We start from the raw sequence: 15,597 nt of genomic DNA on the forward strand, positions 1-15,597 counted from the left end.
TGAAGGTTTAAATCTGATTTAAGTGCTGTGGATTGACCTTAAACGGGTTGTTTGTGCTTCGAACCCGGTAATATGACCAAATTAGAACAAATCTGCTGAGAAAAGCAAGCCAAAATCTTCTGCAGGAATTAAGTTAATGACTCATTTCCAGTCATTGCAAACACTTGATGGTAGTTGTTGGTGCCTGGAGCGACACATCCAGTTCTTTGACGATAATTACATTTTCATAAAAGAACGTATTTGGACAGCTTTTATCCTTAATAAGTAAAATCCTACTCTTTGGGTTTTTCTTCCCACACTAGAGCTGTACAATATCAGCAATTTGGTTATTTAATCAGAAACATTTCATAGTCATAAAAATGTTAAATCAGAAAAACGTTCGCATTGTACGGTACTTAAAAATAAACATATATTTTCATGATTAATGGTTCCTCTTTTATAACATTTTAGATGAAAGATCAGAAACCAAAACACATCTCAATCAGTACTTCTGTCTTGGCCTGTATGTTGGTTTTCTATGTTAAAACTTAGAAAACTCAGATACAACCAACATTTTTGTTTTTTATAAGACTCTTTAATTTTATTCCTTTTTAAAGCTTTACAAAGAGTACATTTTTGGAAAACAACTTATCATTTTACATGTTTTTGTTCATCTCGATTTGGTTTATGATTAAAAAAAATTGACAAAATAGGTGGAAAATCTGTTTTCAGACGCACAAAGAAACAGCGCCACCTACAGTCCTAATATGAAACGGTCGCAGGATAAGAGGCAGTTTTGTCTGTGATTTTATTTATTTATTTATTTTAACAGGAACGAGAAACTAAACTGACTAATATCTGTTTTTTTAAGTAACTGCAGAGTGAGACATAAATATTAAACTTCTACTTTTGTCTATTTTTTTCAAACTGTTAATCCAGGCAGAAATTTCTGAAACAATTCATTTTTCACAGGACCCACAGAAGAAAGAATATTTTTCTAATTCTGATCTAGTTATGAATGTATGATTGGATTGAAATGAAATGAAACCGTTTTAGTAAAGTACCTTGAAATGACTTGTTGTGAAGCGGCGCTGTATAAATAAACTGAACTGAAATAATTGCATCAAATATTAAAATGGCAAATAACACTTGTATTATTTTGATTATGCAGCTAAATTGAGGATAATTTCAGAGGAAATTAAAACAGCCATCACTCCATATGAGGATCTTAAAGAGCAACATTTTACGGCGGGTGAAAGGCCTGAGATTCTGCATCATCAGCAGAATGTCTGCTACTCCATCATGTGTCAAATAATGTATTCATGGTGATGCACAGCGACAGTTTTCTGCACAACCTCAGAAAAATCTTTACTTTCTAATGCTGAAAATTGTGACGAAAACATTGATTATGATCACAATCTGTGATTATGACGTCGTACACCAAATATCTTTTTGTTAATGTTTAACATCTGAACAGAAAAGCTTCTTTCTCATGTTTGCTTCTGGATTGTGGAAAACTGCAAATGGGTTTTTGTTTTGTTTTTATTTTACAAATCACTTTACTTATTTCTATTCTTATTAAACAAGAGGAACCAATATGTTGTTTACCTTTTGGTCTTTCTTTTGGTTTGTCAATTTCTTTGTATTTTCTTCTAATTCATGTAAAGCATTTTTAAAATTAACTGCCTTGTTGCTAAAAATATGCTGTATAAATAAAATTACCTTACCTTACTGCTATGCAAAACCCAGATTCATGGGATAAGGGACTGACAGTTTACCTGGCAACAGATTTCCCACCTGAGCTGTGGTTTTCTGCAGCTTCTCCAGAGTTAAACACTGCTATTTGTCCACTACTGTTTTCCAAAACAACTCTGTGATCTCATTGATTTTATTGACGTGCATCAGATTAAGAGGCTTATTGCATTCCGGTTTATCAAAAATCTTTATTTAAACATATTTTTCAATTACACACAATTTTCCAATAGTTTGTTTACATTTGTTCATTTGTCATTAAAGACAACATATTATTGTATTCTAATTGCTTTACAATAAAAATAATAATAAATTGGACATGTTTGTTTGTTTGCTTACTGTGATCAGTGAGTCTGGGGATCAAACTTGATCCACCTTTTATTTGAACACTAATCCGGTTGTTTTGGTGTGAATTTTAAATCAACAAAGCCCATCTCGGCTCTAGACGTCGAGCCTCCTGAAAAACTGCAGGCCCCTAGACGAGCCATCTGGCGTCGTGTAGTAAAACAACAAGCTCCGCCCCTTTGCTTACATTCTCCAATGCGCCATAGCAACCAGGGCCGAGCCCCCTGTTCCCGCGTAATGTTCCCATCCTTATAAGGCCAGCCGAGCGCAGACGCACGCCTACGTCACACGTCGTTTATGTAAATAGTTTGATTGAAGAAAAAGAAAAAAAAAATAAAATAAAATAGAGGGGGCCCTGCGCTCTACTCTGAAATGGAGGTGTGGATGTGACGCAGGCGCAGTGGCTTCACAACTATCCAGTCCCGTCCTCAAGCATAGACATCAACAAGAGAGCGGGTTTACTGATGCGGGTTCGTTTTCCTAATACTTACTCCGCTACGACGCTCTTCAGGGATACTTGCTTTGTGTCAGCTTCACCAAACTTCCAACAAGGTAACACCAGCGAGCGGTTTACGTTTGTTTCGGTGCGTTTTTCAGGCTGTTTCTAAAAGTCTTTGTAATTAAAAACAAGCTTCGAGTTGTCTTTGAACAATTGGTGTTGTTTTGGGGCCTTCTTGCATCGTCAGCTCTAGGTCATGTTATTAATGGTTGAAATAATTCGAGAAAGTGGGAAAATTTGTGGGGGGAAAAGGGAAGATCAGGAGGAGTTAAGATGCAGACATTAGAAGCAAATTGAGGCTGTTGTTATTGCTGCATTCGGTTGTGTGACGGAATCACTCGTTTTATCACATGCCGTTTAACTGAAGTCGGTTTTTAAGCGCTTTTAATCCCGATTTTAAACATCATTGCGGTGCAGTAAGTCGAAATAGAGCGTATTTTGGTCTGCTGTACATATCGATGCCAAGTTGAATCTCTCACGCCCACCCGGAGTAGAGATGCGTCTCAACACGCGGGCGCCGCTGTCAACAAAACACCTCCTGCTAAACACAAACTGTTCGTGAACACCCCACGGAGCTCAAACTGCCTCGCAAATTTTGTTTTGTGCAAGAATATTGCGTGGAAACCGATTATACGAAGGCAGTCGCTTTGAACTTTGCGCACATGTTTAGTTGGATGTGGACAGTTGCAGTGACGCGGCCGTGGAATAACAAAGAGTAAAGATCAAATTACACACTTGTAACAAAAATGCTTTATTTTACTGTGCGAGTCGAGATAATTTGCTTTGGAAACGCGTTACTCTCAGTTTGTCAACCCGCACAAAGTTGGAGAGAGGTAAGGAAGTCGGGCATCGTCGAGCAGAGGACGGTCATCATAAAATGGGTGCGCAAGAAGCAGGTCGTGTGGCATGCCATGCTTCCTTGCTGGAGAGTGGGCGGTGAAATTTCAGCGACGTGCGCTTTTCTTTCGGCGAAAACAAGTGCGAGATTTTAATTTTTCTATGATGTTTGCGCGCTGCTGAAGCAAAAGCAACAGCTTTCAGCGGGGTTTGTTGCAGTTTACGTGTTAAAATTGCAGCTTTTGCGGAAAATCGCATCACACCCCTTTCCCCACATTGCCTCCGCCTTTGAAGTGTGTTGCCATGTTGAGTTGCGTCACGTACTGTATTTTGCTGCAGAGATCGTCTCGGACGTACAGAAAGCCGACGTGGAGGTGAAAAGCAGAACTACTTGTAGGTCACTCCATCAAGGAGTGTAGTGAACTGAATTAAATATATTACACAAAGTATCACTTTGATTTATTTTTTCATTCCTTTATTCATTCCTTTTACATCTTATTATCATTAGTAGGAGTAGTAGCAATTATAGGGTAATTAAAGTAGTAATAGTAGTAATAATAGCATATGCAAAAATTTCAAAAATAGTGTTGTAATAAAATAAATGCAGTGATGTGATTTAGAGATTTTATATGCAAAACGCAAACATCGCAGCTCAGTCACTATTATTATTATTATTAGTAGTAGTAGTAGTAGTAGTAGTTTTTATATAAATATTATTACTGAAAACAATTACATTGATAATAATAATGAGGCTGGTTCCACTTTGTATTAATAATTACAGTATAATAGTGGTCATTATTATTATTATTATTATTATTATTATTATTATTATTATTATTATTATTATTATTATTATTATTATTATTATTATTATTATTATTACTATTATTTCAAATGCTACTAACCCTCTTTAAAATGTTTTTTGCAGCTGCCACTGTTTTGAGCACAGATGAATTATATTTTTATGTGCCAAATACGTTTATCTTTATTTTGATATTTGATATTTCTACTTTTGTTTATTAAACACACAACATAGTATCACGTATTTGTGGCACATTGGCAGAGTCTAATAAAAATAAAATAAACACCATTGAGCAGATAAGGATGTTTTTATGCAGAATTCCTGTTGAGTCAATAAAACAAAAACATAGTAAATTCACAATAAATAAAACAGAGTCAGTACATTTGTTTTTGAGCAGTGATCAGCAGGTCAAATACTTAAAAATATGCATTTGTTCTAATTTATTAAACATATCCAAACTAAGAAATATAATTTTTAGTCTAATGACAGAATAATGGACACTGTGTCCTTTTATTCAGTTTATTTGAGTTTAACGGGCACATGCTTTGATGCATAAGTAGAGATATTCTTTTAATTTGATAATATTTTCTGGTACTCAACTTGGATCAACAAACTGGCAGCACATGTTTCTCCTTCAAGGGAAAAACATTAAATTAAATTGGCAGTTAAAACATTAAAAAAAAAGAAAATCAGAATTGCCCAGAATGAAGCTAATTTGTGCATCTTTAATTAGTGAGTATGACAGACAATTGTCCATTTTCTCTTAATAGGTTCTGCATCGTGAGAACTTATGCAGAACCCAATCGGCATCATTTCTCATTCAATCAAGCAGCGTGAAACTCTCTAAAAAAATTAAATAAAACAAAAAAATCTTCCATGTTCAACTTTAATTCGTATGTGAAATTAGCAGCAGAGTGAGAAGTCTCTGAGTTTTTCTCATCTCTGTATGATCCGTGTGGCAACGCACTGTCAGAAGACCCCAAGGACTGATGGCAGGAAAAAAAAGAAAGAAAAGAAAATCCAGTCTGGGGGGCGCGGCTCCCAGTTTTGCCGCAGTTGGTCCACATGTGTACTGGGAGATTTCATTTTGCCTAGCAACATAAATCAGCGTGAACTTCTGCATATTGCACGCTTATAGGTGTTCCGAGGCTTCCTCCCGCAGACATGCCCCTTTCATTTTAGATGCGGCCAGAAACGCAGCAAAAATTTTCACGGTTATATGTAAGCGCAATATTGAATGATGTGTGGCCGCCTGCGGGCTCGATGCGTGCCACGAGTTTCCTAAACGTTGCATGAATCCAGTGAGCGCAGCATGGTGACATTATCTGTCTGACACGCCGTCTGACTGTTGACCTACTTCCACCATGTGGGTCACAGCAGAGAGATGCTCCCCCAATGTCTCTAACTATGCATGATGTTTATTATTAAATGTATTTTTAATTAATTATAATAAGCACATCTGATTTGTTTGATGTTATTTTCTGAGATTCATCTGGTGGTAGAATATGTAGCACCTCACTCTCTGATGATAAATTGTTATGATGAGGTGTTAAAATTTAAATATGTGTGCATGCAGATGTTTGGCTTTCATAAGCCCAAAATGTACCGGAGTTTGGACGGCTGCTGCATCTGTCGGGCCAAGTCCTCCAGCTCCCGTTTCACAGACAGCAAGAGGTACGAGAAGGACTTCAGGAGCTGTTTTGGGTAAGAGACCCACCTGAACCTGTGCTGTGTTGTGAAGTCACACTGCATCGTGAGCTGCAACAAGGTGTTTTTTGCAGGTTGAGTGAAACCAGATCAGGAGAAATCTGTAACGCCTGCGTCCTCCTTGTGAAGAGATGGAAAAAGCTTCCAGTGGGAACCAAGAAAAACTGGAACCATGTGAGTTTGGCTTTCCTTGCAAATGTATTCATGTTTTATGTGATAAACCCACTCACAATAATCCAAAGAAAGAAAATTATTCATAATTTTTGGACATGCTTATAAATATATCTACCCCAAATTAAATAAGACGCAGTGTGAAGGCCTCAGATGTTCACTAGAGAACATTAGTGAACAAACCTCCTCTTGAAGACCAAGCAACACATCAAACAGGTCGGGCATCAAGTCATAAAGAAGTTTAAATCATGGCTCGTTATATAACAATATCCTAACTTTGAGGATCACACAGAGAACGTATCTGAGTATCAAATGATCATGGAATAACTGCAAATCTGGTGATTTTTTAAAATATAAACCTATGTGTGGCAGGAAACTATTTGCGCACATTGCTGTAAAGACGTCATTCCTCCATTTGAGGCACGGACATGGCAGCACCATGCTGTGGGGGTAACTTTTCTATTTCAGGGACAGGGAAACTAGTCAGATTGTAATCCTGAACAAACACAGTTGGAGACTGTGAAAGATTTGAGACTGGGTTTGAGTTGTACCAGCAGCTCCATAAACTACCAGAGTTACAATAGTGGCTTATATCAAATCATTATTTGTGCTTCAAACACGTTTTACACTTGAAATGTATAAAAACCCTCATAATTTTCTTTCCAATTCAAATTTGCGTTACACTCTGTGTTGGTCTGTCACATTAAAATCCTGAAGTGTTTAGATTGTAATATGATTAAATATTTAACGTGTTTGCATGAATGGAACCTTAAAATATTATTAAAAAGTGAATGTTTGTTGTGTACAGGTTGTTGATGCCAGAGGAGGCCCCAGCCTAAAGATAACATCCAGGCCCAAGAAAATCCAAACCATCTCCAAGAAAGCTCGGCCGAGCCAGATCAGCAGGCTGCAGAAGGAGCTGAAGAGAAACAGTTAGTTCTGAGCTTTACTTTTCCCTGCCTATCTGTATATGCTAACAACAAGAGTGGAGATTTGGTTTCGTGTCAAAAATAGCACCCTCTTGTGCTTTGTTCTGCTCTCCAGACTCAGATGCCCACAGCACAACCTCCAGTGCCTCTCCAGCTCAGTCTCCCAGCTACAGCAACCTGTCCGACGACGGCTCCGACACCGAGCTGAGCCCCGGGTCCAGCCGCTCCCCAGTCTTCTCCTTCCTGGACCTCACTTACTGGAAGAGGTAGGTCTGCTGCTGGAACACAAACACATAATATTCAACATCATGTTGAACAGAAAAACACTTTATGTATGCAAAAGAAGATACTACCACATGTAATATCAGGAGTTTAATTTCCATTCAGTGTAGTTTGTTAAATTTGTTTAGATGCAACATAAAACATCTTAATCATTTTTCCCTCTGGAATAATGATTAGCCCAAATTAGCATTTTGGGTTTGTTCAGATATTTATTTATAGATCAATTAGAAAGCACTTTGCCATTTACAGGTCGTCTTGAACCTCTCTGTGGAAATGAGGAATATTTGTTTGAAAATAATTACAACTTTACTTTAGACTCCCGTAAAATGACCCCGAGAGCAAAAAAACAAAATAAAAATAAAACAAAAGGCACAAAAGGTCTTCCTTTCAGTCAGTGTTTGTGATTGAACTATGGACGACAACTGGTCAAAAATACGACTACAGGAAATTCCTAGTGAAAACAAAAATGAGCACAAAGTCACATTTCATATATTTAATAAAAAACAGGTGAAAATGTGAATATGAAGTGTAATGTGTGCCGAAATTTACAAGAATTTTAGGAAACTATTCTGTGAATTTATGAGACGAATATTGAAGTATTTACATTTGTTATTCAATTAACAAAGCCTTTCAAAAAGTGTAAAAAAAAGCAAAGAGACAAAATCAGCAAGGAGGCGTAAACATTTTTACAAATAAGCTATGAAACAAAAGCAATCTATCTGCAGATTTACCGAAAGTTGCATACTTCACATCACAATAAAGCGAGCATTTAATCAATTAGATCGTAAAACCATTTTCTGTTGAGTATTTATTTTGAAAACTCTAAACATCAGACAATTTTTCTTGTAAAGACAATTTAATGCTTGAAGTGCTCATATTATTCTAGTAGTTGACAAAACGCTTTAACACTGTTCTGTGCTGATTTTCGCAGTTACACTTTTAACTGCAGCTTGTTAACACGCTCAGCTTTAATCGTCCTGGCTTTTTTCCCACACGTGATGCAACGCGTCTCGCTCTGTCGCAGGCAAAAGGTGTGCTGTGGAATAATATACAAGGGCCGCTTCGGGGAGGTGCTCATCGACCCCCATTTGTTCAAACCCTGCTGCCGCAACAAGCAGCGACAGCAGCAGCAGCAGCAGCAGCAGCAGCAGCAGCAGCAGCAGCAACAAGAGGAGGAGGAAGACGAGGAGGAGGAGGAAGAGGAGGAAGAGGTTGAGGTAGAGGAGGGTCAAGTGGGGGTGGATAAATCCCACGTGGAGGAAGTGGTGGTTAAGGAGACGCCTACGGGTGAGGAAAATGCAGAGCCTGCTGAGCTATGTGTGACGGCACCTCCAGCCAGGAGCGGGGAGGTGATGGAGGAAGGCTGGTGAAGCAAAGAACCCTTTTTTTTCTCCTTCATTTGGCGACCTTCTGGAGAAATCTCGGGATGGATTTTGTTTGAAAAAATTTTGTTTCATTCCCCCCGAGCACTTGCAGAAAGTAGTTGCCTCAGATTGCCTTCAGTCAAAAAAGCAGCTAAAACATCTTTGGTTTTCTCCATGATTACGCTGGAGGATTGTTCATTATTATGGTTGAACTGTAACTTATGGACTTCTATGTTCTTTCTCTATTTTTTATTATTTTTGTTGTTGTTGTATTTTATATTTTTGACCATGCTGATGATGGACCATCATCTGTGGTATTGCTGATCTACTTTAGATGAAATGCTGGAGCTCTTGTTTGCTGGTACATTTTGCAGATTTTATTCCAAAACACAATACATCTGCTTCTTGACAGAAAAAAAAGGGTGCTACTTGAAATTTATGACTCAATATTTCAAACATCTGAACCCATTCTCACTGTGGATATCTTCTAAGCTAACATATTTATGCCTGATATAGGTGCATCTCAATGAGCGAGAATATCAGCGAAAAGCTAATTTGTTTCAGCAGATGAATTCAGAATATTATTATTTTAATTTTCAAGATTGTGGCTTTCAGATTATGAGAACCCACAATTTAGGTTTGCAAAAAAATTTAATATTTCATAAGACCAATAAAAACTTATGTATGTAGAGTATTTGCACTCAGTGTCTGGTTGGGGTTCCTCTTCCTTAAATTACTGCAATAATGTAACTTATCTCCTTCTTTTTTGTTTTTCTTTCCCCCTTTTTTTCCAAGCACCTTAATTTTTAAAATTCAAAATCAACTTTTTTACAATATGAACCGGAAAGTCTGAAGAAACTCTAAAACTGAATGTTCTTTAAACTCTTGAATAAGATTCATCTTACAATTCTCTCAATCCTGCAGTTATTTACTTTTTAAAATCATTTTCAACTACATGTTTTTCTTCCACTAAACTTTTAACTGGTATTTCTTTAGTAAAGACTTTTAGTGATTTGCCTACCTCATGTGGGAACTCTAACTATCTACTGGAGAGTTGTTTAGTCAGCAGTTTTAGGATTGTGCATGCCAAAGCACATTTCCCTATTTATCATCCACGCTTTATTTATTGGTCTTATGAGATTTTTGGATTTTTTTTGAGAGACATCATTTTGGGTTTTCATTTGCTGTAAGCCATAATCTTCAGGATTAACAGAAATATATGGAATCAACCAATGTATACATTTTTCTTTTTGGAAAAAAGAATTACAAAAATAAATTAACTTTTTGATGATATTATAATTTATGAAGCTACGCCTGCATAGTGATAGCCTTTTATTTATAAAAAGTATACCTTCCTGTTTTTATCTTTGGAAGTTGCTTTGGAGCGATTGATGCTTTACACTGACGCAGCACAGACATGTACAGCGGCCCCTGTGTTTCTCTGTCTTTTCACAATGATGTCCCCTCCTATCAGAGGATTTTCTGTGTGTGTATTTGTTGGAACGTCTGTGTGCAAATGTTAATCCATTTAAATAAGGCCTATTCACAATCTCAACAGCAAGTACACCAGCCTTAATTGTGTGTCACAGACAGTGCTAGTGTTAATCCTGGATTGGTATTAAGGAACAAAACGATAAGGGATAGTAGCTGTATTTATTGTGGCCTCAGCAACACACAGTGCATTCTGCATGAATGGCGAGATCACTCACCCAAGAGACCTGAAATACCCTGATGCATGAGTCTTGGAAATTTTAGCATGGCCTTACAGAAACTGGAAATCTTGCTTTTTCTTGTTTTTGTTTTTTGATCCGTTTTTCTGAAGTTGTAACTTATTTTTGTATGTAAAGAAAAGACATGGGGAAAGGGAGAAATAGTGTCTTTGCATAATAATATCTCACCAAACAACAGCAAATCACAAAATGATCAGTTTATAGTCATTCAGCAATACCAATATCAGTAATCTCTGTCATTCCTGGGTCAGTTTATGGTAAAAGTCTTTATACAAGCAGAAATTCTATGCCATTGCCTCTAATATACCACAAATGTGTTGTGATGTATAGCCTGATAATACTTTATTTATCAATCGAAAGCCAAAGCACATTGAAATTCACCCAATGTCAAATCAATGCAGGTTTTCTATGGACACTTGTGCTTGTCCGGGCCATTTGTATGTATCTCTATGGTATTCTTAAAAACACACACAAAAAAAACAAAATAAAAAAAAAAACAAGAAGAAGAACACTAATATGAAATTTCATATGATGTTGATCATTTGGAGCTGTGAGTTTGATATGTAAATAAAAGGGCCGGGTGGGTCGAATGGCTCTCAAATACACGTTTCATTATTTATTTAATTCATATTTATTTGTATCCCGGCTTAGAAGTGTTGTTCTAGAAACCCTTTTTATTATTAACTTTCCATCTTTGGAAATGTGATTCCGACACACGCTCGCTCTGAAGTTGTGTCGAATCGATTTAGCTTTTTTTGTGCATCTATTTATTTGCTCATCAGCTGAGTTGCGTGCAACCTAAATTATACTGTGTCTCCACTTTGTATCTGTATCATGTAGACTGTAACGACCGGTAAACTGCAGCCAAACTGTACATCTTCCTCTTTAATCTTATAGCTTACAAATGTTAAAGTAGTAGGAAACCACAGTAGGATACCTAACTCTAGACTTGCATGTACTGTTGCTATGCATTTACTTAGCTTACAACTTAGACAAAGCGTTTTTTTGTATTTTTTATATATCATGTACTTTTTTTACTTGTCCCTTAATAAAAGTAATTTTGTGAGTTTTATGAAAGTATGAGTTTGCGAGTTTCCTTGTGCTTTTTTCTGACTGTCAGTATTATTGGAGGATTTAAAAATTCAAGCACATAGTTGTTTATTTTTTCATTTATCCATCTTTTTTCCCAGTTATGGTCTTCCTTCACTCTCTCATAAACATGAAACACTCCACATGTCCTGTCAAAATCCTTCCAACCTTGTTATTTCTGAACATATGTTCTTCATGGCAGAAATTAACATGTCCCTCTAAGTTGGCTGTGTCCCCTCCTCTTTTGTCACGTTGTTAACAACATCATGAACAACAATTGTTGAACCTCCAACCTCAGTTGTTGAACCCAAACACAGTTTGGACTCCTTTCAACCAAAGCATCATAAGCCTAATTATTTAATTGTTGATTGAAGTATCCATTTATGTTCAGAATAGTTTTTATAATATATTAGTGTCATTCTGTATTGTAAAATGTGCAAAAAGCTGCTTGTGTTAAACCCTGTGATGATCTTTGTGTTCCTTGGTTCCTGCTGGCTACTGGTTTCCGCTCAAATTCACTTTATTAGCATTAAGCGGATATTAAAAAGGTGTGGATGACAACTATCGCTTTAATTCTACTCTAAAAACAAACAAAGCAATCACTAAGACGATGGCCCAATTGTTTTGCACACGCTTCTCCAGCAGGGGGCAATAACGAACGAAAAGCGTCACGTGACATCCGGGATTATACAAAAGAAGAAAGGCAGCGGAATCCTTTGACAGTTCACACTTTTTGCCACCTGGTGGCGGTAATACATCGAATTTTTTCGCAAAAAGAAGAGGAAGAACAAGAAAATCATGTGACAGGAAGTTTAAATGCATTTGTTTTTTCTCCTCTCGGCGAGCTGTCAGATGTAGTTTAATCTTTTTAGTTACACCAAGAGCCGGTGGGTGAAGATGTAAGTAAATCATCTTGCTCCGTTTCTTTATTTTGATGCCGATGATCTCGCTCACTGACGAAAATATTTCTTTAACAACATGTTAAAGGGGAAATACAGGGTCTTATTCTCTGTCTCTGAATATGATGCCACTAATTATTAGGTGTGCAAATGTTTCTGCAGCTTTCCTGTCACCATGGCGGAGCCGACAGCCTCCGGTGTGTTCTGTAACAGGATGCTGAGCATGGTGAACTCTGAGGATGTGAACGCCATCATCCAGGCGCAGAGACACATGTGAGTATCTTTATGCAGGTGTTGGTACTTTAGTGTGTGTTTTATTGTCTGTAGTGGACCTTACAGTCACCGTATGGTTCTGCAAGAGTTTTACATCTAAACATTTAAATATGGTTTGAGCAAAATAGCCATATCACACACTGAAGGGTGTTTGAAAATCGTTCTTTAAGTCATCTCACCTACCTTAATTAGATGTAAGAGTGAGAAAAAGTCTGATGGGCCATTTCAACCCATCAGTATGCTTCAATCTCAATCTCAACTTTGTGGCAAACTGTAAGCAAGATTTCTTGTGGTTTTCATTTAGCAATTATTTTCTTTTCATCGCTTTTCCTTGCAGGTCAATTTTGTTAAATGAACGGCTTGTTGTATCAAATTACTCTCCCAAACATTTGGGAGATTTCTGCATCTGATTCAGAATTACAATGGATCTGATTATTTCTTTCCTTGCTGTGGATGGTCAGTTAAGGTGGATTTCCAGGTACTTTAATGCAAGGCAACTTTCTTATTATGATAGCACATTTTTAGAACAAGACAAATAAAAGTAAAAAAAAAAGTGATTGTACCACTTATACCTTGTGGTCTTGTCATTGATGAAGTTTTAAATATTTATCTATTTCTGTACTGCTTTTGTCTTTTTCTCTTTTACTATTTTACAACATTGTATATTTTTTCTGTTTCTGACTTGCGCATGAAAAGGTAAAAAATTACTGAATGAATAAATTCATTTAATTTATTGAGATATTTATTTTAACCTAATCATGTCTGCTGTGTTCCCTGGTCTTTGTTGTTCTGCTCAATGAATAAATGATTCGTGAAAGAGTCTTGTTAAACTAGATTTTATTTTAGTGTATCAGAGTAAAAGAGGTCTTTATACAATTACACTTGCACACTTGTTTCCTTTCATTTAACAAGTACCGGTACACACTTTTGGTTGGTTTAATCAGATAAAATTATAATAAATACATTTGTGATTGTATGTGGTGAAAATTGAAGTAATTTTTTTTTTCTGTTTCTGTTGTGTAAATAGGCTTGATCGCTTTGAGAAAACCAATGAGATGCTGATCAACTTCAATGGACTGTCGAATGTGAGGCTGCAGCAGATGAACGAGCGTTTCCTGCTTCACACTCGCACCCTGGTTGACATGAAGAAGGATTTGGACAGCGTCTTCAGGAGGATTAGGTTAGTCATTAGTCTCTCTCTCGCTCTTGTTTTTCAGCCACATCTGCTGTGTGACCAGCACAATTTCTGATCTCTGGATCTGTCTCTTGTACTCTAGGACATTGAAAGGAAAAATTGCAAAGCAATACCCAGAAGCCTTCAGCAGTAAGTTAAAAGTTTTTCTTTAGCAACAAATCTTAAGTTTTTTAAAAGTTTCAAGTTTATGATTGTGCTTTAAAAAGCACAGCATGAGCATGTTACGTGTTTATAATGTCTTCCAAAAGCACACATTGCTAGAAAGCTTTTCACAACCAGCCATTTGAAACCATTTCATATAATAGACTAAAATAAATTTTATTTTTGTTGTTGTGCAGTAAAAAATGTGAAAACCTCAACTAGTATTGTTTTACATCTTTCAAAGTTTCAAAGTGTGTTTTGGCATTAAAATGTGGATTTCTCGGGCGTGCTGTGGTGAGTAGGGGATAGCGCGACCCACATTTGGAGGCCTTCAGTCCTCGACATGGCGGTCGCGGGTTCGATTCCCGGACCCTTGCGCATGTCTTTCCCCCTCTCCTGTCAGCCTACTTTCGAATAAGGGACACTAGAGCCCACAAAAGACCCCCTGGAGGGGGGAAAAAAAAAGTGGATTTCTCTAACATTTTAAAGTTTTAACTTAAAACTATTTTTCATAAATATAATGAGGTCTGCCCTTGATGCTAAATGTTCTAAAACTATCAAACTCTCAACATGTTTGTGACTTAGAGGTTTAAACACATTTAAAATAAAATGTAAATAGATTTTTGATTTATTTTCTGACCCTTTCTTGTGATTTAGATTGTGTTACCTTCCAATAAACTCTACAGCAGCTTAACCTTCTTCTTCAATGACAGACATCCATGAGTCACCAATTTTGGAGGACGACGACGAGGAATTCGACCCTATTCCTCCAAGCGTTGCTACGACAACCAACACAGCTACATCAGAGCAGAGCACAGAATCCTGCGACACAAGCCCTGATGTAATCTCGCCCACCGTGAGCAGATGTTCTGAAGATCTGTCTCAGGAACCACCAGACACGCCGACCTCTGACCTCGTAGAGACGGCTGTGCTGCGGGATGAGGGTCCCGACTCTGTACCTGCAGAGTAGAATGGACGGTTTTCAAACAGATTCTTAAACTGAGAGTCAATCTAGTCTGCTTTGGCAGCAGGTACATTGTGTGTTTGCATAAGTGTCCGTGTTTCTAAGATTACATAGATTACATCTGAGAAATTAGAGGATTATTGCTGGCATGCTTACATGTTTTGTGCTTTATAGCTACTAAATCATGCCAAAGAAATACTTGAAGTCATGAAGTATGTCTGTAGATATATGTGGTAGTCCTAACAGTGAATCTGTGCTGGATTATTATTATTTTTTTTAATATATTGTTTGGTTTTGGAAAGATGCACTTCTAACTCAAGAGATGGGTTTATGTTAATGGCATCGTAATTAAAATGCACAGTGTTCCTATCATTTTAAATAGAATTAAATTAGTGTTAAATAATAACTCCTTGTCTCATCATTGATTATTACTCTTGTTAACGTTACTAAACATGTCCTTACTAACTTTATAAATGTATAATTTTTTACTCTCTTTGTTCAGTTTTTAAGTTGGACATTTAGTCACTCTCATCCACCACTTTAAATATTTTTCGACCCATGATGTAAACAGATACTCACTAATGTTAAATAACAATTTAAATGAATAATACACATTTTCTGAATTTATCTTTTTAAATT

At 36.9% G+C, this 15,597-nt stretch overlaps 2 protein-coding genes across 2 annotated transcripts; both read left to right on the top strand.

Annotated features, from left to right (window-relative positions):
• The first annotated feature begins 2,432 nt into the window (after window positions 1–2,432).
• sinhcaf (SIN3-HDAC complex associated factor) lies at window positions 2,433–11,456 on the top strand. Its single transcript, XM_044124455.1, has 6 exons — window positions 2,433–2,628; window positions 5,791–5,918; window positions 5,996–6,095; window positions 6,901–7,024; window positions 7,137–7,287; window positions 8,328–11,456. Exons 2-6 carry the CDS (start codon window positions 5,791–5,793, stop codon window positions 8,671–8,673), a joined length of 849 nt encoding a protein of 282 aa, XP_043980390.1. The 5' UTR covers window positions 2,433–2,628; the 3' UTR covers window positions 8,674–11,456.
• Window positions 11,457–12,232: 776 nt separating this feature from the next.
• On the top strand, window positions 12,233–15,364 carry kxd1 (KxDL motif containing 1). Its single transcript, XM_044124456.1, has 5 exons — window positions 12,233–12,385; window positions 12,548–12,658; window positions 13,686–13,838; window positions 13,936–13,982; window positions 14,708–15,364. The coding sequence occupies exons 2-5, from the start codon at window positions 12,561–12,563 to the stop codon at window positions 14,962–14,964; spliced, it is 555 nt and encodes a 184-aa protein (XP_043980391.1). The 5' UTR covers window positions 12,233–12,385; window positions 12,548–12,560; the 3' UTR covers window positions 14,965–15,364.
• Window positions 15,365–15,597: the final 233 nt, after the last annotated feature.

This window comes from Gambusia affinis, linkage group LG08 (assembly GCF_019740435.1).
Source record: "Gambusia affinis linkage group LG08, SWU_Gaff_1.0, whole genome shotgun sequence".
Taxonomy (NCBI): Eukaryota; Metazoa; Chordata; class Actinopteri; order Cyprinodontiformes; family Poeciliidae; genus Gambusia; species Gambusia affinis.

Bases quoted from the DNA above. Each gene is read 5' to 3' on its own strand.
- sinhcaf (XM_044124455.1), top strand. From the start codon at position 5,791: ATGTTTGGCTTTCATAAGCCCAAAATGTACCGGAGTTTGGACGGCTGC. The intron at 7,025-7,136 runs GTTAGTTCTGAG...TCTGCTCTCCAG, and splicing joins GAAGGAGCTGAAGAGAAACA to ACTCAGATGCCCACAGCACA. The intron at 7,288-8,327 runs GTAGGTCTGCTG...GCTCTGTCGCAG, and splicing joins GACCTCACTTACTGGAAGAG to GCAAAAGGTGTGCTGTGGAA.
- kxd1 (XM_044124456.1), top strand. From the start codon at position 12,561: ATGGCGGAGCCGACAGCCTCCGGTGTGTTCTGTAACAGGATGCTGAGC. The intron at 12,659-13,685 runs GTGAGTATCTTT...TTGTGTAAATAG, and splicing joins ATCCAGGCGCAGAGACACAT to GCTTGATCGCTTTGAGAAAA. The intron at 13,983-14,707 runs GTAAGTTAAAAG...CTTCAATGACAG, and splicing joins ATACCCAGAAGCCTTCAGCA to ACATCCATGAGTCACCAATT.